Below are 24,752 nucleotides of genomic sequence, written 5' to 3'. Positions count from 1 at the left end.
CGATGCTGAGCTGCTGGTCCTCCCCGAGCATCCTCAGGCAGAGCCTGCTCCCCGCCCTGTAGGAGATGGGTTGCTTATGCCAGAATGGCAATATCAAGGAAAAAAAGGGAGATTCTGAAATAAAGCAGTGCTCTCCTCAGGACTGCCCAGGCTCCTAGAGGATGACAAAGCTTCCAGGCACTGTCCCTATAGACTATTCACCACATCTTGGGAGAAGCTTAAATGAAAATTCATTACTTCAAGGTCTTTTATCAGTCCGCACACATAGAAAATATTTGATAGTTTAGCTGACATTTGACCAGAATAAATACCAAGGTAGGTGTTAAAGATGTTGCCAAACTTAAATAAAAATTTAATAAATCCCTGAGTCTGTGATTCTGTGAAAAACAAACAAAAAATATCTGAGCACAACATGAAAAGTATAAGCACTGTATTACTGGCCCAAGCCTGTACTACCCAGAGGCTGATCGCCGTTTACCCACGTGAAAAATGAATGTAAAATACTGTCCTTCTGACACAGAGCCATTTGCACCCATTTGTAGATCTAAGAAAACAGGATTAAGCAGTGGGGAATCAGACTTGGCCTCTCACAGATGTTTTATACATAATTCACCATAAGAGACACTAAAAATATTTTGGCAGTTGCTTCAATGACAGTGAATAAGCTTATTTAGACAAGATCCAGTAAAACTGGAGGCGATAGGATGTGTGCTTTAAAAACGCCTGGGCGGGGAGCAGCAGCGAACAAATTCTGCACTGAACTTTGCCACCTGCAAACTTGCAATGACTAAGAAGTAGGCCTGGAAAGAGAAACGTTAAAAATGTTAGCACAGAAATTCCTCTATCTCACCAGGGTGTCTTGCTGCCTCCAAACACGGCTCAAGTGGACAGTATTTCTACAGAGGCAGGAAAACTGCTTGACAAGCTGCCAGGCTCTGAGTCTGGAATTAGTGAAGGATGAGCCTCAAAAAAGTTCAGAAGCTCTGTTATGCTTGAAAAAGCACCTAAAATGAAAAATAAAGAGCCAAACCCTGATGTCTTTGATCATTCTCATTTGAATAAACTCCTACTGACATAGTCAAGCCCAACAGACAAGGACCTCAGGACCTGGCCCTGAGCGCCTAGCTGAAACGCATCCAAAGCACTGGAGTCTCCTGGGTCTGGAAATAGCGTGAACCTTCTCTGTCCCACAGAGGGTTAGAATTACCGCAAGAACAAACCCTGCTGAAGTTATTTTGACTCTCTTGTTACCAGTCTTAGCTGAACCCAATAAAAATACTGATGTACACAAAAATAACAATAAGTGGAGAATGACAGCTATGGGAACCCCACGTACTCTTGCTTCTCCAGAGCTGCTTTACTTGTTGCCAGAAGCGTAGGACAGACCGCATTTACTCTGAAGCACTCACCCACCTCTCTTGGGCAGCCTGGTGGCTGGCTGCTCATCCTTGGCAATGAAGTAGGTGTGATGCTAGCACCACTGTATCCTCTTACCAAGGAGTCCCAAACACATAAATCTTTCCTGTATGCCAACACCATGATGGTTTCACGTACTCCAAAAGTTAGTCCATCCAGGTTCTACTGTTGTATTTGTGAGCGCTCCAAAATGGGGCTAATGAGGAGAAATGCGTAAAGCATTTGCAGCGTTGTTTGAATTAAGATTATCAGCCGTGCCTGATATACAAAGATGCTAAGTTCTACCAAGCAGCCTTCTTCATCTGTGCCAGTAAAAGTTGAAATTATGACAATTCATTTTATGGATAGAAATACAAGCATGCTCACACATTTTCTCAAAGAGGCTCATTGTAACTTTCCCTTCTTCCAGCAAGTATAAAAATATGCTGAAAATAAAGTTGCAGGATGCTCCGGTATTTTCAATGGGATTCTTGTGGCTCTGGAACCCAGAGGAGCAGAGGCAGCAGCACAACCTACCAGAAAAAATGTTCTGGCACATGGGGAAAATTCCTCTATGTTTTAGGATTTTAAACTGGGCTTGCTCTCAGAAATGGACTCAAACACAATTTCAGAGATACCTGATTTTTTAATCCTGGTGCTGCTGAAGCTCACTTTTGCCAAATAAAAGATAACGCATTATTAAATGAAGTATAGAAAATCGTCACTCTTAGATAAAAATATGAGAGTGTGACTATTTTTGGATAAGGGTTGAAAGACGTGGAGAAGAACTGATAGCACATGCAGGGACACATCCTCTGGAACCAACTGTAGGCAAAGCGAGTCTCTTGGAGGAGTGTCCTCTGCATCAGTCCACTTGAAAAGGTCTCTCCCTACAGACATAGCACTATTCTTTCAACTATTCTCAGAGCAGCAGCAACAGAAATAACAAAAAAAAAATCAGATATCACATTAACTCTGCCTTTAGCACCTTTGGTGTCATGTATTTGTATTTGGAAACACATTAATTACAGGGCTTTTCTTAAACTATTACCCCCAGTGCACAGCTTAGGTAAGACTATTTACTTGCCTTTTACTGCATATTAATTGCATGAGATGTTTTAAAAGTCTTTTTTTTTTTTTTCACCTAGAGTCATTTGGGACCAAAGGCATCTGGCACTGGGTATTTAAATGAGACCTGTTGGAACTGTAAAATTAGTTTTATGTTTTAATAAAGGTACTTTAAAAATCTCAAATATTATTCTGCATTTAAACCATAAGTGTTTGGATTAAGAAAAGGAGATCTCATGTGAAATCTTAATATAAAAAGTAAATCAAATACAGAACTGAGCCAGTCCTCATCTGTGGCATTATAAACAAGAGCAGCAAAGGAAAGAGCAGCAAAGCAAAGAGGCAATATCTCTAATCACCTATTTTGAGGTGTTCTGGGTTTAAAGACTCAGCACTGCCAGTTCAGTATATTTGGAGACCCAGATCATCCTTAAAGCTCAGACTCAGCCCCACATTTCCATCCAAAATTTTCTCAGCCCTTTTCTCTCCTCCCTGCACTAGAGCATCCTCCCCTCCTCTCTCCACCTGGGGGGGTGGCCCACAGGGGATGGTCCTTTGAGGCGGCGAGTTCCACACTGGCAGGTGATGATGATGATGATGCAAGTGTTCAGCCTGCACCCACCCTAACATGGGCAGACAGAGCGCGTTTAGCTTGGAGGGCTCTTCAGCCAGCTCTTTGATCAGCTCGTGATTTACTTGAAAAGTCTTCAGACATACAGACAAAGGATAAACTCCAAAGGGCAAGCCCTCCTCCCAGTACTCACTACCCCACGCCAGTGAGAATGTCCCTCCTCCCCACTGGGACACCTTGTTACTCTCTTACTCCATCTCCCTCTGCAGTCTTTGGAGCAGATAGGAGAATGAAATTCCCCACTGCTTTTATACAGAGCACTGTCCCGACAGCCACATCTCTGCACCGAGCCCGAGGAGCAGGGCTGCCCCTCACCTTTCCCACAGGAGGATGAAGCCACCTTAGAAACCTGCCAATATGCCCCATGTTCGCAGCCAGCACCCAAGCTCCGCGACCACTGCTGCTGCGGGAGGAGCTGCCGGTGCCCACCACAGCCCTCACCACCAACGCCACCCTGGATGAAGGACATGCCACACAAGCCCTGGGGCAAGAGAGAGCCCTTGGCAAACAGTACCTTATCTGCAAGGGCTTTATAGCCCAGCACAGAGTTGCAGCCACCTGAGACTGACCCATAGGAGAAGAGAGTCATTTCTCCACCCGGGACCCCAAAGGAGCAAAGGAACCAGTTAAATTGAAACAAGGAGCTTCAGTGCAAGCCTTTGGTGGGGAAAGCAGATGGCTTTCCCTAAATCCAGGTGCTCCCCAGGCCTGGCCCTCCACCGAGGTCGCGAAGTGAGCAGAGACCCTTGGTAGCTCAGGGCAGCGGGAGGGGAAGCACGCAGGTGCCAGCCCCCAGCCTCCCCACAGCAGCCACCGCGTGCCCTCCTCCCCGCCGCCAGCTGCCCCGACCTGCCGTGTCTCTGCAGGTCCACCTCCGGTGTGAGGAGTTAAAGCTCATCCCCCAACAGGCAGGGATGAAAAGGAGACAAAAAAGCAGGATGTTGGTGAATGACAGCAGTGGGTGGCCGTCAGCCCCTGGCTGGCGCGCTCTGCACACAACAGGCACAGCCAAGTGTGTCTGGCACCAGACAATTATTTTGCTGGAGGTGTGTGCGGCGGGAGCGCCGAGAGCCATTCTCACAGTGAAGCAACCAGCCATGTCAGCTAACAAAACCTCTCACCGGGAAGCATCCCTCTCCTTGCTCCCATCTCCTTACCCAGGTTCAGTTGGGTTTTTTGTGTTGGTTTTTTGGGTTGGTTTTTTCTTTCCTGTGTTGTCCTTCCTGCTGGGGCATTTGCAGCTCTGAAAAAAAAGCAGGTCAAACAGCCCCAAATGGTGTATTTAGTGCTTCCCCTCAGGTTTCTGTGGCTTCTCTGCCATTTTCCTACCGGACTTGGGAGCACAGCAGTATTTATGGGGTAGCGAGCTGACCCCTCGGCTGCAGTGGGCGAGAGTGCCTGACGTTAAGTGCTGCTAATGCGTTTTGCATTTGTGCTCGGGGGCAGGAAATCTCAACTTCCAGTGCCAAGGGGTTAATTATAATTTATGTAGCAAGATCCCAGGCTGTGTTTTGTTGTTTGGGTTTTTTTCCCAGCTAATTAAGAGGTACAATTACCTTTGAGAATCAAAGGGATATTTTGGTACCCAGCTCTTAGAAACAGATTACAGGCACTTAAAACACAAGGACATCTTTGCTTTTCTACACGTGCTTAGTTTTTCATTTAGATCATCAACAAGAAACTGTCATATTCCTGGTCCACCAGCACAATGTACTTGAGGCCACCTATGGAAGCCATTACAATACGGTAACATATAGCATTGCTGCTTTCCCAGTGATAAGCTACGTTTCCAACAACATGTTTTACTATCGAGCATCACCTGCCGCTCAGGGCTGTGCAAAAACTTTCTGCTGATTAATTAACAAAGCTTCATGATAACCTTGAGCTGGGTAATACTTAAACAGACCAGTCTGTGCTCAGACTGCAAGCCCAGGACTACTTACTATCCTAAGACAAGTAGCAGGTTGATGGATACTATTGCTGTATTAGTAATACTTACTACTAAATTGTCCCAGGCAGCATGGCAGTCCCTCTGCATTGCCCTCTTCTACCCAATGGCCCAGTGCAAGCAGGGGGGGACCTTGCCAGGCAGGACTTGGGAACTGAAGCTAAGGGGCAATTAGCAGCAGCAGCACCCAGAGACCAGTACTCAGCGTGGCTGGGCAGCCGGACCCATCTCCAGCAGCTCCAGCCATGGGGATGCACAGGGTGAACAGCACTGGGCTGTGCTGGGCAGCACTGGGTGGGCTCCCGCCCTGCCTGCGGCTGAAGGATCGCTGGGAGCCAGCCTGCCACCTCCCACAATCTCCCTCCGTCACTCCTTGCCTTCATGTTTGCGCAGAGGTTTAACAGTTACACGTCCCTAGTTCTCACCACCCTCTGAGGTGTTTGCTGAGCCATTTGCAAAGGGTTAACGCAATTGAATATTCAGATGGAAGGGAGGGTGGTTTGGGCTAAAGGCAGAACGAAAATGCTCTGGGGAACCTTGAAGTCCCACTCCAGGGAGTCACCAGCATTACACTACACAGGCTGCATCCTCAACTTGACTTGGCACAGGCCGTGCAAATACATCTCCCACCATTCATTATTTTTTAGGGATGCAGTGGGCTGTTACTTTCTGGGAAATTAAGCACTTAAGTTAGAAACTGATGCTGTGGAACTGTCAGCAGACCACATACACTGCAGGCTCTCACGCATCCCTAACAGCAGGATCCACCCTGACCCAAAACACAGCCAGAAGCAGATGCGAGGCTGGCAGGGGCAATGAAGACCAACCCTTTCTCTAAAAAGGGGGTCAGCATTAAGACCAAGAGGAACATCTGTCCATGTGGGTTAGAAATGAAGGTCGTGGTGCCAAAGCCAACGGGGGAGCTCAGCAACTGGTATCCAACATCAATAACCTTCTGCCTACAGCTTGATCACACCGTGGAGTGTTTATCAGGCTGCCCTTTGATGTGCTGACAGCAGCAAACTTGCTGTGTTGAATCTGCCGCAAAGCGGGTGGGAGCACACAAACTGAAAACACGCCATGTGAGGCATTGCTGTTAAATTAGGAGGAGATAACGCAGTCAACACCTCAGCATGGAGAGATGCCGACTGGTACTGCTCATCTCAAAGGCGCTCCAAGAAGTTTATTTAGAAACCTGACAATCAACACATCCTACAGGTATTTCCATCCCTTGAAGCCATTCTTCACTAGGTAATTGCCAGCGAAAGGGCACGTCAGTTGTCACATGCCATTTTACAAGAATATCTACAAAGTGATGTAAACCTGTACCGAGCAGAGCGTTTCCAGTACTGTGGTAGTCAGCAAACAGAAAGTTCTGCTGCACTGCAGGAGACTAAGTGCAAATCAGAAAGGCTTTCCTATGTAAAGGTTGAGAATAATCAGGGCAGAAGAGGGGATGGTATTTTTTAGAGGGTTTATTACTGTGTACAGGGAGGCGGCTCCCTCCTCGCACCAGGTACAGCAAGGGGTGCTAGTGCAGGCAGAGGCTGGGAAAGGACCTGGATCAGCGGTGGAAAAAGCAAGACAGGGATTGCAAAACTGTTGCTTGTAGTCCAGGCTTAAGCCACTAACCTGCGTGACATTCGGTGAAAAGGACTTGTAAATGCTTAACCAGCAATATGACCGAGCTATATAGGAAAGAAAAAGAAAGGAAGGGCAGATCCAGAGGGAAATATATATATACCAGCATTACCTTTCCCTACAGCTTGCTCTTTATTGAAGAAGCAGCAAAAGCTGCAGTGCACTTCAGAGTACAAACACTGACATGGAAATTCAGAGCCCTGAACTGCTTCCAACAGGGAAAATATACTGACCGCAGTCTGTTTGGAGGTCAAACAAAATCAATAGCCTTTCCCTCCAGTCTGTCTCTAAACTAAGCTTCTTTCAAAGACATCCAGAGAAAATGGATCATCTTTTGTTGTTGTGTGTGGTTTTGGGTTGGGCTTTTTTTGTTTTGCTTTTTTTAAGTGGTCAAACATTCATACAAGTATAAGAAACTCCTTCCTCCCTCAACGTACTGAAAGGATTGTATAGAGGTCAAAACTGCCCATCAGTTTTACTACACAATAGATGAGTTACCCAGTTCTTGGGGAGGGAACGAAGCTGGAAGTCGCTTAACACTCAGTAAGAGAGGAAAAAATAAATCAATGTATTTGCTTGATTGGGGTACATTTAAAGGTGGTTGTCAATTAGTTCAACACAGTTTGCTGTGGCAGAGCACAACAATTTAGCCCCAGGAGCTGAAGTTTGCTGCGTTTCCTCAGATTCCTCCTGCTGAGAGACAGATATTGGCTACAGCCAGGTCAGGCACTGAGGAGGAGGAGTGAGGGTGGAAGGCACAGCCGCAGAGTGGGAACCAGTGAATGGGAAACTGACATCAGATACAGCAGGACTGGGGACTCCTCCCTTCCATTCGAAGTACGCAGTAAACCAGATTTGTGTCCAGAAAGGAGCAGAGATGATAACTGGTTATTGCGCTGGTACAAAGTGTGCCTCTCCACCCTGCGGCACACGCTTTTCAACTACTGTTTATCTACCAGTGTGCAGATGGTTTCATCTTCACAGATATAAGTGGGTCACCCCAAGCTGAGGAAAGGGCAGAAGGACCGAAATGGTAGAATGGAAAACCCTGCCTACATCCAATTTTTCAAATAATATAAATTCCTAAAAATCTTAATACGAAACATCACAAGGAGAAGTGGGAGGGGCAAATCATGAAAAGACACTTCCTAAGGGTCCCACTGAATGCATCCAAAGGAGAACCACTGCCTTCAAAGCAACGGATCACTGATGACTTCATCTACCAGTTCTGTTCTGACAGTGTTTTAAGAAACTCACCAAATCACAAAATAATTTAGGCTAGGAAGGCTCTCCAGAGGTCATCCAGCTCACCCTTCTGCTCAGAGCAGGACCATCAGGGCTAGAGACCATCACTCCTTAGCTGTGCTCCAGCTCTCCTGCAACAGGTCACTCTTCCTGAGAAAGCTGGCATCCTTGTCTTGATTTAAGCGTGCCTAAGGATGCACGGTCACTGCATCAGGGATGTGGCTGGAGAGGGACAGACACACCTGCAGCTGGCTTGGGCCCCAGCACCAGCAGAACTGAGAACAGACCTCAGCAAGAGTGAGCTGCCCATGCCTATGCCCCTCTGCCATCCCTGCAGCCACAGTCCACGGAGACACACTGATTCACCTTTACCTAATGGGGCATCCCACAGTGCTGATGTTTGCTGCTGTCAGCACCTATACGAGCTACATTAAAGCTACTGTTTGTCTCTAACTCCCGTTGCGAGTGCAGCAGACGGACAGCACACCAGCACCGGCAGCAATCCACACCCTGACTCATCCGCCGCCCTGCTCTCACATATGCCGCAGGAAGAAGGGTTTGTTCCACCAGCCACCGTAAAGGGCACCTCATTTCTGAGCGAACATATTTAGCATCTTCTAATTAGGATCTTAGCTTCTTCTTGTGCCCACACAGGTCTAATAGTTCCAGCACCAGAAAATCCTGGCAAAGCTCAAAACAGGTTGCAGCAATGGAGACCGTCAAGTGTTCACCCAAATTCGTTATGGCTGCAAGAACAACCAGGGCTAGCAGCTAGAAACAAAAGTGCAGTTTCTTGGCAATGCTTTTTATCTCCCCTCCTCCAGTCTTCCCAGGTGGAACAATTTACCCGGTGACTACACAGCTCTTACATTTGCTTGTTAGCACCCCCAAATTAGTAGGTGTAAAGTCAATATCCTTTTGCCTATTTACTCCTAATGAGTTGCCAGTCAGAAACTTAACTTGAAAAAAACAGTTACAAATGCAGATGCAGAAGCAAATGAAATAAAGGCAAGAATCACCGCTGAGCAAACCTCGCACAAAGGCAAGGGGCTGGGCACACCACGCAGCATCCTACCATTGTCAACAGCTAAAACCTAACAGCTTTGATTTGCCTCCCACCGGCTAAAATGGTTTGAAATGCAAGGTCTTAACAAAGGTGCAAGACACAGGAGGAATGGGAGGCACTGCTGGGCACTTAATCTCCTTTCAGTCTCACACAGGAGCTCCAGGAATGGCTCTGCTGAAGTCGCTGGAGTTTCATGAGTGCAGAAAAGAGGATAATCAGGCCTCAGCTGAAACGGGGATCCAGCCCTGTGATCCTTCCATGCAACCAGCAGAAATGTTATTTGGGATTTACACTGAGGTTACCTTTAGGCAAGTTCCTGCTGGAACCTGGGGCAACATCACTGATCCCAACAGGACAAGCCCAGCTCTCAGCAGCCGCGGAGTTCACCCTCTGCCTCGGCACAATGTGCGATTTGAAACTAAGAACCCAAAGTACCCCTCGGTCTACTTCAGCACTCACCCCTGCAAAAGCCTGCCAGAGCAGTAACGGGTTCTGTGGTGAGGATACCCCCTCAGGCCCGTACCACACGGGGGACACAGACACACTGCTAGCCTTTTGACTGTCCCTGGCCAAGTGCTGAGGCCATTTCACATCATTTTTTGACATTTATCTGGTGTTCACATGCCATCCTATTCTTAGCCCTTCCCTGTTGCTCTTCCACACTGAGGCCTTCACTGCCTCAGCAGCTGCGGGTGATGTCCGCTGCTGCTAGAGCTCCCCTCTCACATCTGACCCTGTTTCATCTCCTGCTTGTTCTTCCTAAAGCACTTGAGACCTTCAGGTATAAACCAAACCATACCAGCTGCGCCAGCCTGAAGCCAGGCTCCCAAGCGTACGTTGTCGACCGTATGCTCAAACACCCATGGCTGGAGTCACCATGTGCCACGCCAGCATAACACCCGCTCCTTCTCCATCCCACCAGCTCCTGGATGAGGAACAGAACAGCTGAGCAGTGTCAGAGAACGGGGACTCCCTTCCATGGCATAGCCAGGCCCGGATCCTTCCCGCCAGCATAGCTGCCTTCCAGTTGTGATGGCAAGGAATCTGCTTGTGGGAGAAGACCCAAAACTCATTACAGCTAGAAGGTGGCAGGGTCACGGCAGAAGGCAGGATTTTTTTTCTTATTGCTTTGGGAGGAAAGGCACCCTTTTGGCAGCTGTGACTGCCGAGGAGGAGAAGGCTTTTTAGGCACTCATTTCAGCCATCAGAGACAAGGGCAAAATAAACCTGAGCACTACCCACTGCTTCTTCAAGCTCAAGTGGTCCAGGTGGCATCAGCAAAGGACAGGCACATCCCCAAAGCAACTACAGCAGAAGTCAGGGACACAAAGCTCAGGAGACATTGAGAAGGTCTCAGTTCCTACATCACCATAAAAGCATTAATTGTCTGTTATGGGCATTCAGAAAATTCTTAAAACTCATCAGGGACCAAAGCGTGTGCTATTTATTGCTGGCACAGCTCATTAAAAGGGATGCTCACAGACTGCAGCCATGCAGCCATCTCCTCCCAAGCCCAATACCCCCTCTCTTCCTCACAGTAAGAAAAAATAGGGGTTTTTTTACTGGACCTTCTCATTCCCTTTACTTTCAGCTCGCCTTCCCCTTCTTGTGAGCGCTGAGACCGCAGACGCTCTACACGTGTTCTCCTCTGCATCCGACTGGCAGGCAGTCTGGAAAATGCCAGTATTGGAACGGCCTGAATTCAGCGGTTTCTGAATGCTGATCGGACACTATTTCGTTCAAGCCACAGATAGTCATTTTTGGGGGGTATTTTCAGCTCCCTTTTTGGATTCTTCCAGATTTCCAAGCGTCATGCATCAGCAATTTCTTCTCTTCGGAGCTTCATTATTTTTCACCTTTCTGCCGAGCCTGAGGCTTGGTGCAGTTTGTAGGGGACCGGGCTCTTCCCTCTTCTTCCAGACGGCCACGCAATGCTACTGGCGTTGTTAATGTTTGCTGTGCTCCACCTCGCAGCTGTGGAAATTCCTGACTATCTGGTTTTTAAAAGAGCTGAGGTGAAATCTGAGCGATTAAAGTGCCTTATTTTTTTATAAAGTCTAACACCTTTCTTGAGGAAACCCCAGCCTGAAAACAGGAATGGTCTCACATCTAAAAGCACCAAATAATTACTTCTAACCAGGCTGCCGGTGTGGTGTCCACTACCACCATCTCTTTCGCATCTCTCCATTTGCAATGCTTTTACCCTGACGGCACACACAGGTCAAGGGAATGGTGCAACACTTCTTTTGGAAATGAGGGAAGGACACACATGGAGATTGAGACGATGGCATTTGTGCTACTCTGTCATACATGAGGAGAAAAGGTCCTTCTCTCTGCACTGTCTAGAGGGTCCAGCCTCAGTGTCCTACCACCCCACCTGGGCAAAACGGGGCGCAGGAGATGCTCCAGCCAAGCAGCTTGGCTAACGCCACCAACATTAAGTCTCAAGCAAAGCAAGCTCCTGACTTCAGGTCTCTCAAACAGCAGCCTAACAAGATCCCGTGTCTATTTTCCAGCAGAAGCGTGCACTTTACACCTCAAGTTTTGAATTTCCCATCCTGTCTTTAATTAGGCATGTTGTTCATAGGGTTATTGACATACTTCATTTCCTCCAAATGTTTCTCATGAAGGACAAATCTCAGTGGCCACTTGATAACATGCATGGTGATGTAGACCAAAGCCAAATTTACAAGACAATTTGTTGGTGATGTTTTCCTTCCCCCCTCTCCAAAGTAAAAGCGATTAAAGAATCCTTTCAGAAACATAGACTAGCCTATTCGCAGGATGCTTTTAACTGCATCCCAAGAACTGACTTGAATTCATGACTGGCTGAATCCTTAGATATGGGAAAACCGCATATAGCACAATACAAGGCTCAATAACAGACACCAACATAAAACTGCAATAAACTCACAGGAGCTCTCTCAGCACTTGTGCACACAATCACTCATGGCCTAGAAATATATTTAAAATTAAGCAAACCTCTTCCAGAACTTCATTATAGAATGGTCTGGGTTGGAAGGGACCTTAAAGATCACCTCCCAGTACCCACCCGGCAGTCCCCAGGTACAAATTCCAGATAAAAGTAAATCTTTGTACTAACATGCATAGTGCGTTTTCAGAGTCACCGAGGAGAAAGGGAAGCCCCAACTTTGTTTCCATGTGATTTTGTTGCAGTCAGGGAAGAATGTTTAGCAAAGCAGCTGCTTGAGCTTCATGGGAAAAAATCGTAATCACAGCAAGGCAGGAACAGATAATATCATATTGACCTGTCTTCAGGGTCTGGCATTCACATTTTCATAAAGTGTCTCAGAAGATAAATCACTATACTAATAATATTTGTATTGATTATCTAAACTGAAGCAGCAATCGAATCCATTGTCTCACTTCCTCTTAAATTGCTCACAGATGGGATCCTATTTCCTATTCTGCATTTCTAATGGGAACACTTAAATCACAGCACAGAATTATATACACACACAAACTGTTAACAAAAACCCTTTTATGACTTGCATGAAAATAAAGATTTTTCACTTTGTAGCTCACTTCCCACTCCACACAGAAATTTAAAATGACAAATTAACAACAGACCTCTAAATTACTTCTTGTTATTTCTGGGTCCTTAATATTTACTGACAGGCAGGCTTATGTTTTCCGAACCCTGACCAGTGATTATGGAGCCTTGAAGTTTGGACATAGAGCTAAAAGGTGAATTATTTATTTTTTCTGTGAAAGTCAAGGCTCTTTACACTATCTCAAGGTCCAGAAGTAGAGAAATCAGAAATCACTGTAGTGCAGAGGAAAAATAAACAGCTTCTGCTGTTACTACAGGTACAGAACAGGGGCCGCTGTGGAAAGAGCTGAACTTCAGGTGTGAAGCTGGCCACAGTGGGAGTTGGGGGGTAGCAGCTATCAAAATCACAAGTAAAGGCAACCGGCAAGAAATACATCATTGGAAATAGGGCTGTCATGAATCAAAAAGCAAAAGGCTTGGGTTTTCCTTCCCAAACTTCTCATCCTGTCTAAGCGGAGCTCTCCCCTACCCTGGCGCAGAATACAGCGGAATAAAATAAAATATAAAAAAAATAAAATTTAAAAAATAATCATTTTTTAAAAAAAAGAGTATTACATATACAGATGGTTCATATAAGGTGCTTATAGCACATTTCAAATGGCCACTGAACCTTTGGGAGCCGCCTGGAAGGTGAGCAGCCAAGGCACTACGCAGCCCACTCTCCAAGGGGGGAGGGGAGAATAAAAATTAAAAAAAAAAAATCAAGCAATCAGGGGACGTTGGGCAAGAAGAGGAAAAAAAAACCCAAACCCAGAGCCACAACACAGCAGCTGGACGGCGAAGGCTTCTTGGGCTCAGGCCGGTCCCCAGACCCATATGACTGTCCAGCTGCCAGGGTGAGTGATATCCCCTTCGCTGGGGTCAGCTCTGCCCCCCGGCCAAGTAAGTGAAAATAAATGGTTTAGAAGATAAAAGGTCTTTTTTAAAAAAATTATTTGTCTTGTTGTCACGTCAAAACTGTAATGGGAAGAGACTGCAGGCAGCGATACGTCGTTTAAATAGGGAAAAGCCACCCTGATGGTTCCCCGAATACATTACTGGGAGCATCCCAGCTCGTGCGGTACCTGGCTCCTGGGAAGACAGGCAGGTTTCTGAACCTAAATACAGTGTATTTAACTAACCCCAGTTTCTACTTGGGCTACATCTCCCGGCTTCCTTGCAGGTTAATGCTGCGCTTCCCAGCCACAACGAGTTTAGGGTTTGGTTTTTTTTCTTCCTGGTCTTCCCCGGAGGGGGATCAAAATTGATTTTAACTGTTCTAGGAAGGGAAAGGGTTAATGAAGTTTCCCAAGGCAGCTTGCTGTTAAGGTGCCAGAAATGCTGAGGGGAAAGAATGACTTGCTAAAGATGGGACAATGGCACTGGTATTTTGCATTTGTTTCCAGGCTTTGAGATAGAACAAATGGGAGTCATTAGTGAAATGAGTTTAGGGAGTTCTAAATTAGCTGTCAGGCTGCCAAACCCGAAGAAGTGCTATGTCAGCTCATTAATTCTGGAGAGCACAGGATTACCCAAACCTAGGAAGGAATCCTGCAAAATTCAGAGTCAATTAAAGGAGGCTATTTTGCTGTAATAATATTTTCCACACGTATTACACCTCCTCATGGAACAGCGCCCGCTTCTACCACAAATGAAATCTCTGGCGGGATGGAGTGTGGCTGATGTCTAGACGGCTGTAATGTGCTCTCCATGGGCTTGTCCCCTGGCATCTCTGGGAAGCTCCAGCTAGAACAGGAGGTGGGGACTGCAAGCTGGGGAGCACATCACCCAGGCTGGGGTGGCCCCAGGAAGGAGGCACCTGTCTGCCCCAGCTCCTCACTTTCCCTGTACCACCCAAAAAAGGCACATCTGTACAGGGCATGATGTGCTGTACCAGGAATGCCCGTGACCCGTGGAGGTAATGCCTGGCATCATGCATGCACTCCAACCTCTTGAATTTGCTTCCCTCTTCGGTCTGCCTGACCCCAGATTTGTCAACCACCTGCTAGCAAACCCATGGTTTGTTAACCTCCCCAAACCTCCTGTTTCAGAGCATCTCTCCAGTTCTGAGCTAAAACCCACTGAACTCAAGGGAAGACTGGGAGAGGATTTCACTGGCGCTGGGTCCACCGCCCTGGGTGGCTGGAAATGCTGGCAGCGATGGGTTGCTAAGAAGGAGATGTCATCCCTGTGCTCTGCCCCTTGCATGGGGTGTCCTCAAACAAAGCCTCCCATGCTACAGACAAGAAGGTTTGTAAAACAGATGGTTTATAACCTTCTAGGGAACCCAAGAGTTGTTTTAAACTGTGATAGATCAGGTCAAAGGACAAAATACCACTGGAGAGCAACCTGGAACGCCTCGACTAGTCCCCCTACATATATATACCACATCCCGGCCTTCGGGACACCCAAGCGCTCGCCGCAAATAAAAGTTACCTCCGCAGAGAGGGCGAGCCCAAAGACCCCTCACACCCCCCTCGCCTCTCTCCTGATGGCTATCGCTTCTCATCACCCCACAGGACTGCAGTAGCAGGGGACAAATTAAAACAAAAATCACATGGCTGTGAAATACAAATGAGGCAAGAAATGCCTTCACCCAACCAAGAGAGCTCTGTCTCCCCAACTGCGCCGGATACAAAGATCGTGAACAAACAGGATAGAATGTCTTCTGCCTTTTGTGAAATGAAAATAAATGAAAGGATCTAAGGTTTCAGGTCACTGATCCCTCTCTTCCCTATCTGTACCATTTATCGGAGGTAGAATATAAAGGTTCCAGGTCCTTTTCTTTTTTTGTCAGCGCTTTAATTGTTGTTTTTCCTCCTTACCCCTTTCATTTTCTGAATGAAAGGACCACTTAGGAACCTGTAAAGTAATAATAAGGTTATAACAGGAATATTGTTTTTCTGGGCCAGTGCAAACTTCTTCCGAATAGGTTGAAGAGATTAAAGTAAAAATGCAATCTGTAAATAGATCACTCTTTTAATTAGTTTATAGTCTGTTAAGAGATAATATTTTGTTCACATAGATCGTCTTTTATCTAAAGATCTCAGAGCACTTTAGGAACATCAATTAAGCCTTTAAAAAAACCCAACAACCTTGGGAGATAGGTAAGTGTATTTAGATTAATTAGTGTTGCTGAGAGCAGCAGGCATTATTATTAGATTTAATTTAGTCCAATAATTGACTTATCTGTTAATGGATTCTAATTCATCTGAGGAGGGATCAAATCCATCTGATTAAAAGGATTACATCGACTCAATTAATTCTATTAACTGACTTAATTTGCCATTTAATAATTTGACACATGGGGCCAGATCTTGGCCCTGAAGAACACATAAACCAAAAATTACGTACCGGAATTATTATGGCAGCAAAACTACGCATTGCAGAGCGTACAGTTTCCCTTGCACATGGCACTTGCAGACCTGGACAGAACACCCAGGGGGGCTCGCTCCAGCCAGCTTCCCCCCGCCCTGCAGTAAGTTCTCCCCCTTTTTTGCTGTACAGGTCGCTTTGCTGTACTTATGGTGGCTGCCTGGAAACAGCAATTCCCTGCCCTGAGATCTGCCACCTCCCCTCTTTTCTGGGCATTCCCTTCAACCAGGAGGTGAGAAGTTTTTCAGAAGTCAATAAAACCTTGCAATAAAACGAACCTCCCTTTTCAAAGGCAGGATAACCCTCCCACGCCAGCCATTTGGAAGCTGTATATGTGAAAAAATAAAAAAAAAAAAAAAAAAAGAGAGAGAGAGAGAGACAAAAAAAGGCCTCCCTTCATTTGGACACTGCTCTTTAACCAGTTGTGAATGTAGGGGACGAGAGAGGAAAGAGGTGCTAAAATGTTATTACCTCCCCCATCCTTAAAACTGGCTAGTGCTAATTGCTGGTGATGAGCACTATGGACCTTTGCAACAGCCACACCACTGAAGACATTGAGGCTGCGTTGCCCTTGCCCAGTGTCACCTTCTCTTAATGGGACTGAGTTCTTGGGGGATTTCAGGGCTGGAGCCAGCTCAGGGGCACCTTTTCCCACATCTCTTTCTCGTCCTCCCAAAGACTTCCCCAGGCTGTAATCCTTAGGATATCAATCCACATCACCTCCACCATCATCTCCCCGCCAGTGGGACAGGGTTAAGACAGAGGAGAAGCTGGGGGAGACTGCACCATCTGCAAGGGCGACATGGCCAGGGAAGGAGCCGGGCACTGCCCAGCCCTAAGCCTGGCTCTGACTCCCCGAGCCAGCGCAGAGGAGGAAGAGAGGGAAGAGGAGAAAAAGGGCAGGAGGAAAACCAGCCATCTGCTGCATGAGAGTAAAGGTGTCCTCCTTCAGAGGCAGATCCGACCAGCAAGACGGAGATGTGGATCAAAAGTTTGCAACTGTTGAGATCCCCAGACCTGGTTTAAGCCTCTCTCTGGTCTTGATCAAAGGTTACTCCGTCATAATGCCTGGGGGGAGGGGTTCCCAGCACATAATGAATCCTGTGTCATTGCCTTTGTATCCACTTTTGGCTGTAACACAGATGGTTCTCACTTCAGTAACTCTGACATCTCTCCCCCCTTCATTATCACAGCTAGGAGCTCTGCGTGGTCACATCCTGGACCTCCATGTCCCACCTCACTGTCTCCCCGATTATCATGCTCTAAGTGTTCCCGTGCCAAGCACGACGAGGAACAGATTTCCATAACCTTTTAGCACGGCTAGGGACAGGAAGGCTTTGCAGCTTGACGTGGCAAGGAGGTTCATTAGTAAGCGCCAGGGAGGGGGCAGGTGGGGTGTCAGCACATGGCCTCCGTGGCCAAAGCACTCTGGCTTGTTAGAAGGATGCCAGCAGCCAGGAGCAGAGAGGATTTGGTGACGGGCAGCGCCGTGGGCACCGGGGAGCATCCCAGACGGGAGATCTCGAGCTCTGCAATTGTGCAGCATCACCACCGGTCACAAGCACGCTCCTGCGCGAGGGTTTGTTGTTCAGACACGATTGCATATGTATGAAGGGGACAAGATGGGCTTTGACACATAAATTAGCACTTGTCAGCTGCTCACGGGCACACTTCCCTGCTGCACCCCACTGTAAGTGCTGCCTTCTTTTATGGAGAGGAAAACTACATCACGTTACCTGACAGTCACCGTGGGCAAGAGCGTTTCCTGGGAAGCCAGCAGCCAGCACGCAGCGACTAGTTTACATATCAAACCTTAAGAGGATGAATGCAATAAAATGACACAATAATTAGCAGCCAAGTGGCACTTTCCACTCCTGTTTTATCTGGAAATTTGGGAATGACAAAGGACAAGGTTGATGAGCCCTCGGGGCAGGGCTTTCTCTGATGGATTGGGTGACTTTACACAACAGCTGGGGGGGTTCATTCCACACCAGCCAGGTGCTTTCTAGCTGCCACCTCCCAGGGCACAGCTTCTGCTCCTCTGCCTACGCTAGCGGTGGCTGTAACTGCCCTCTGTGCTAGGCACGGCGGGTACCTCGTCCTGCCTGAAGCTCCCCAGGGAACAACTGCCATTCCCAGATTTTGACCTGCCATCACCATAGTCCACCTCCACCTCGACAGTGCTGCACATGAAGTCAGGCTCGCATGAACGTGCATGCTAGCCAGTGCATACACACACCTCTGCAGCAATGCATGAACACATGCGCTGTACATTCACAACAGAAAAAGGACCACTTGTTCGAACAGCCCCCAAATCCTTCCAGCAATCAACTGGAGGAAAAGTATTTCTGCTGCAACCATCTCAAAATGTACTGGAATTACAGAGGGTTTTTTTGTAATTCAGCCTGCTATCAGCATTTCTAGCCCATTGCTTGTGTGCAATTTACAGAGTGGCTGACACGCTGCTAGCCCAGGGAAAGTTCAGTTATTTGTGTTCCTGCAGGTTCTACACACCCCGAGATTCAGCTTACCCTCTGGGGTGCTCTCAAAGCTCCAAAGCCTGCTTCATTTCAGCTCAAACCAAGTGTCGCCCCTGCCTAGAAAGACAAGAGTGCTTCATTGAAGCACTGGATTCACCCAGACTCAAGCCCAGAGATCATGGGAAAAGAACATCCTCACTCACCAACCTGGGTATCATTTATTAATGACAGCAGACACACTGCGAGCTCATCTGTTGGGCAGAAAAAGATTTGCCTCTTCAAGCACCACTATACACTAATACATTGGGGCATGACACCACTGTGGGAACTGCCTGCAGCTGGGAGCTGGGCTGACAGCCTGCTCCAACACAACAAATTCCATGTCCTTAACCTGGAAAGGTTTTTTTCCCCTTTTATCCTGTTTTTTATTGCTGCTCTTGTTTTTCTCCCAAGAGGTTCTCAGCCTGACGTACAGGATTAAAGCCTTTGACCTGCTGTCTGGGGGATCCCAGTAAATATTCTTACCATATTTATCTCCATCTTCTCCTTTGGCACTGATCCTCCTGCCGAGCACTTGGATGTGTTTCCCACTTGTCCTGCTGTAGAGCTGATAGAGCCGAAGCTGCTTCCTGCTCACGTCATCCCTCGCTCGCGTCTGGTTCTCCACGTGTATCCGAAAATCTACATTCTCCTCTGCAGCAAACATCTGCGAGTGGATGGGGAGCAGGGAGAGAGAACAGAACAGACCATGAAACAACCAGCATCTTGGACAGAAAGACTGCACACCAACCTGCCAACGGGCACGTGGCGCAAGAGGACTCAGATTTGGCTGCCCTTTGCTTGACAGCTGCAGCCGCGGTATCAGGCACTCAACATGTAATTCTAGCCAGAGCTGGCTCTCGACAGTAAACCAAACCTGGGCTTTTACAATCAAACTGTGGGGTTGGTTTTTTTTTGAGTAGAAACTTCTGCTCGGTCCTGCTTTGATTTAATCCTGGTCAGCCAAGCTGGCCATAAATTAGGCTTTCCATTGCATGTGCATAGCCTCCACACCAGGTTACACAGACACATTTGGGAGAAAGGGGATGGACAACTCCATTTCAGAAAATTTGTGCTTCACCTTCAGCAGCTGTATTGATTCCCTGGATTAGCTGTGGTGAAGAAGTCAAGGGAAAAAAATATTTATGCTGACATTAGCAGACAGGACTCCAGATTTGCACAGGCGTAATGTCTACTACGATAGGTGTTGTTCGTACGTGGGCACTCTTCAGCCTAACATTTTTGCCAGCTCTGGTTTCAGTGAAGCCAGCTCACGGGTGACCCTCTGTGGATGCATCTCTGTCTGATTCAACAGGGCCACAGCTTGGGCAGAGATCACGAAGGCCAGCAAGAGCCAAACCAGCATGTCCAGCCGCGGGGCTGTTAGCAGCAGGGGTCTCATCGCTTGAGCCACATCATCTGTTTTTTCTGGCCAATGGAGAGAATTAACCTTAGTTCACTACAGCCTTAAAATATTACCAAAAACTTTCTCTGACACATCTACCCTTCTCTGGAGGCTTTGTTTCCAGTCTTAACTGTTCCCAAGAAACACCGCAGGATTCCTGCTTTTGCTTCCAGGGAGCTGTCCTGCCTTGCCCAAGGTCAAAGTGCCAGAGAACCCAGACGTTCTCCAGATGCCCTCCGAAAGGGGAGGCTGGTAAGCACCCAAAAGCACGTCACACCCAAACAGTATGAAAGCCCAGAAACCACTCCACGATCTGTCCCCAAGACTGTCTGCACCACAACGCCCACACTGCCCACACCAAACTCACAGACGGATGGTATTTTGGTGGCAGACTCCCTCCACAGGACAATAAATCATTTGGAAACCAAAAGCAAAAAAAATTTTGAGCAGTGCACACAAAATTTTTGATTTGACCAAGACAAAGACCATTCAAAGTCTACTCGTTGTTGGCGAGCTCTACTACTGTGTACCACCTGCGTGTTAGAGAAAAAATCCACCACAAAATAAGAATCACGTGGGAATTTAATGATGCCTAGGTTTGGGGCTGACAGAAGAATGACATTTACCTCTAGCAGGGTTAGTACTTCTCCTCCTAACCCATTCCCACCATGGCATGTTTGCACCCCTCCTAGCCTGCAAGCAAGAGTGTTCTGGTGTATTGGTGTGGGGATGGAGCTGGCAATGCAAATGAAAAGGGTCAGTAAATCCTCACTCAGGTCCATTCCAGGCAAAAACACATAAAAGCAAGTGGCCACAACACACAAAACAGCATAAAACAGCCCCACTTCAATCTCCTGTATATGTCACTTCATACCAGCAAATATTTTGAAGCCAAATACTCCCTGAAAGTCAAAACCTCAAAAGAACTTTTTAGCATTTCCAGTTATCACATAGACACACAGATCAGCAGCAGGAGGAAAACTTCAGGCGGGCAGGCAGTGCTGCTTAGCACCAGACCTTCACTAAGCAACCCAAACAAAAACATTATATTCAACACAGTGGCAACAGCAATGAGGTTCACAGGGATGTTGTGGGATCACCTTTGCTGCCCTTATTAAATGCTGGGATTACGCTATTTGAATCCCAAGTCCTAGGAGAGAGAGATTTAACTCTCTTACTTCACTGTCAGAAGTCAGGAGGAGGCTGCAGGAGCCAAACGCACAGGCTGAGAAAAAGGAGATTCAGGGCAACGCTGGGTCTAAACAGATATTCAAGGTGATGACAGAGATGAAAGACAAGAAATACGCAATTAATCATAGCAATATTTCCCACTCTTAGAAAACAGCTCAAGCAAGAAGCCGTGACCCAAAGCTGAGGATGTGAGAGGAGAAGCAGCCGTGGCACCTGCCAGGAGGGCACCGCGGGATGCTGACAGAGCTTACAGCAGTCACTGAGCCAGGCTCTGCTCACCCTCCTTTCCCGAGGTTCCACAGCTATGTCTCAGGACAGCCAGCAGGGCTTGGCATTTGATGTGAATAATATTCATTTATTTTCTTCTTCCTATGTTTCTCCTTGCTTTCTTTTCAAATCACATTATTGCAAAGGATGCTAAACTACTAAAACCGGAGATGTTCAAGTAATGTTGACAGCCTGCCTCGTACCCACAAAAGCAAGGCTATTTGCAGTTAAAATTCTGGCTCCATCATTTTAAGATTTAAAACAGATTTTAAATCAAGATGACGTCGTTACATTGCTTTCACCACATGTTAATGAATTTCACATTTTTCTAGGAAAAAAAACAAAACAGGTGGGATCTGAAGTGGGGGAAGGGCAGGTTGCTTTGCTTTCTTGGAAACTTCAAGCAGAAAAGGCAATCTGTTTTCCAAAACATGTTTTAATTCTCTCTTTTAATTGTCTCTCGAGCACTCACCCAGCAGGGCCCCAGCCCGTAGCTGCAGTGGACTCTGGAGCGCCCTTGGAGCCGTGCTGCGCGGTGGCTCCCAGCCCGCCTGCACACACTTGTCACAGTTCCCCTGCCCAGCATCAGCTAATTGAGTGTCTCCTCCCTTTGCAAGAAGGGCACGGCTGCAGCCCAGGAGGATGACATCTCCTCCTGCCCCAGCCAAGGGCCTGCTGGCATCACCCACAACCCCAACGCCCTGTCCAAGCCCAGCGGTAGCCTGGCGGGGGGATCAGCAGGGGACATGGACCCCTGAAATAAAGTCAGCCCAAGTGTGTATCACTCCATCACTTCCCCAGTAACAGGCCCAACTCTAGCCCAGGGAAAGAAATCCTGCAGCAGGAACATGCCACAGGCTCTCCGTGCGGCTGACCCTTGGGGTCGAGAAGCTGCCGTCCAGAGCAGCAGTGAAACCACCAGGATTTAGCTGCCTGCTTAAAGATAAGCACACGCTTAACCACTCTGTTGAAACAGGATGCTTTGCTGGAGTGTGGCCAAGGAGAATTAGCTGTGCCAGCCTGGGCTGCATCTGGCCTGCAGCAGAGAGTATCAATACTCTAAAATAAAATTTCATGCAGTGTCGATTTCATGAGATAAAACCTATTTGATCATTGCTGAAATCCATTCTCACAGTATCCCTGCCCTAAAGAGTATACTCCCTCAAGCAGCTAACTTTACCGAGATAAGAAAGTCCATTTATATATACCATAAGAGAGACCCTCTTTCATAAATCTCAAAAAAATTAGTAACATATGCCTCCTTCGGTAACTGATCACCAACACCCACTCAAGAAGGTCAACTAAAACCAAGTCCATCTACCCCCAAACACATTTTTATAACAATCACAACCACACAAAAACGAATGCAGAAATGTCTTTAAGTCCCAGCCCCACTTGAACACTTAAAGGCTTTCACTTCTGTTCACCAAAGCAAAAAGTAATCTTCCACACACACACCTTTTTTTAAATATTAATATGTTATTACTGTAACATGATATATGAAATGACCACTGGGGGGGTTTTGGCCTCTCAATCCGATCATCCACGCATCCACACTCTAGGCAGCAAAACCTACAGACTCTGGACCCAGAGTGCAGCACAACCTGTCTCTGAAATGAACAGCCGCCTGCACCTTCCAGCTCCTGACCAGGAATGTGCCCTGTGGGGGGACACCCTCTGGGGACAGGGAAAGGATTTCCTGCATCACTTTATCTCCCCCAGTGTTTTGGTGGGATTTGGGGTTGTACTGCAGTGTATTTGGCAAATCTATCCCACCCATATGGGCCACTACCTATGCAGGACAACTTCAGCACTTCAGGATCACGGGTTTCATACAGCTCCATCTCATTCTTTGCCAATGGTTTATAGTCTGCAAAACCCCAGTCGTTAAAACAGAGCATCACATTTGGTTTCAGTTTTATTCTTCCTCTCTGTTTTTCAGTCGGTTCCTCATCCATTTATTATTTATTTGTCATACATCTCACAGCTGTAACATACAGCCACAAAGACATCCCCAAAATACAGTTGGCGATACAGACCTCATGCAAGGGAATAAACAGCATTCCTTTTAAAAACAACCATCAGCTCAACCAACTCGTGCATCGGGAATGCCTCGCTTGCTGCACCAGACCTGCCTCGCCCCTGACAAGGCGCAGCTCTCCCTCCTCTCACTGCACTTGCCCAGTCATTCAAGGTAGGTCCATTTAGTCCTACCTCCTTTCCAAACAGCCACAGAAGCCAGAAACATCTTCAGACAGCCCACACTGGGAGATTTTCAAGTGCTTTTTTGTCAAACGATTCTAACACAATGAGTGGATTTCATTTTAAATGGCTTTACAACGATCCTTCGGTTTAAAGCATGACTGGAGGGTGAGAGAAAGACCGTTGTGCTGATGCAGCCGAAGGTTTCACCATTAAGTAATCCAAGAAACACTCAAGACCAGCAAAAGCCTCCGACAGCAGCACTGCAGCGTTAGCCCTGCACAAGCTCGCACCGGGGGCTGCAGGCAGCGATGCCGTGCTGTGAGCAGGGAGGAAGCACAGCCCCGCCGAGGTCAGTGCAAGCCTCACGGTGCCAAGCCATGTTTACAGGATCTGCCTTTCCATCCAACCAACCTCTACACATTTTGAATTTTCTCTTTTGAGCTTTCCAGTAAAAGGGGATGTTAATCTGTTATTGTTCGTGTCATAAAGCATTACAGCATGAGATGTCCAAGGCCCACAGCATGGCCAAGTTAGTTGGGAGCTGGACTTCAGAATTTCCTGATTTTTTGCTTTTTATCCTACAGAGCCTCCAAGCCTCATCAGAGAGCAAACCATATGTCATTCCCCAAACCAATCTAGGAATACAAAATCCCTCTTGCTAAGGGCCATTCCGATTGCAAAAGATAAACAAATCAAGCTATTCAAAGTCCTTTCAAACCCCATCTGATAAGCAGGAAATACTTATTACCTTTCAGCCATCAAATCAACCTAATATTAATGATTTTCTCCATGACCTTCTAAACACATGAAAGTTAACTCGGTAAGGTCAACAAGAGGATATCCAAGACAGATCTTTCTCAAGTCTGCAAAGGCAAGTAACAAACCACGTTGCTGCCATGACTTTGGCAAAATTCCTCTATGCCAATTACAGCAAGATTTGCTAGCACACCATGGCAGCCATCCACAGCATACAGTGAAACACGACGCACTCCTCATTTGCTGCTTTTTCCTCCTCTTAACTGCAAAGTCAGTCCTTCACCAGCATGTTGTTACCTCCAGGTTACAGAGCCTAGTTTGAAGCTCAACAGAAGTGGATGTGCACTGCTTCAGTGACATAGTCACCTCTTTGGGCTTAGAAGCACGTTTGGAAATTCATCTAATGCATGAACGCTCCATATTCAGATGCACAACAGGAGCCCGGAGCAAAGGGAGAGGGCACCGCCGAGTGAATCTCTGTGTATCT

At 47.1% G+C, this 24,752-nt stretch overlaps 1 protein-coding gene across 1 annotated transcript in view; it reads right to left on the bottom strand.

Moving 5' to 3' along the window:
• Nucleotides 1–24,752, bottom strand: part of FGF18 (fibroblast growth factor 18) — a 73,178-nt gene that overhangs the window by 25,428 nt on the left and 22,998 nt on the right. Inside the window, exon 3 of the mRNA XM_037398918.1 lies at nucleotides 18,928–19,108. Within this exon, the coding sequence (XP_037254815.1) occupies nucleotides 18,928–19,108 (181 nt within the window). The remainder of the gene's footprint in view (nucleotides 1–18,927; nucleotides 19,109–24,752) is intronic.

The sequence above is a fragment of the Falco rusticolus genome, chromosome 8 (genome assembly GCF_015220075.1).
Source record: "Falco rusticolus isolate bFalRus1 chromosome 8, bFalRus1.pri, whole genome shotgun sequence".
NCBI classification, from domain to species: domain Eukaryota; kingdom Metazoa; phylum Chordata; class Aves; order Falconiformes; family Falconidae; genus Falco; species Falco rusticolus.
The sequence above is the reverse complement of the archived record's forward strand: the minus strand, read 5'-3'. Positions and strand labels throughout refer to the sequence as shown.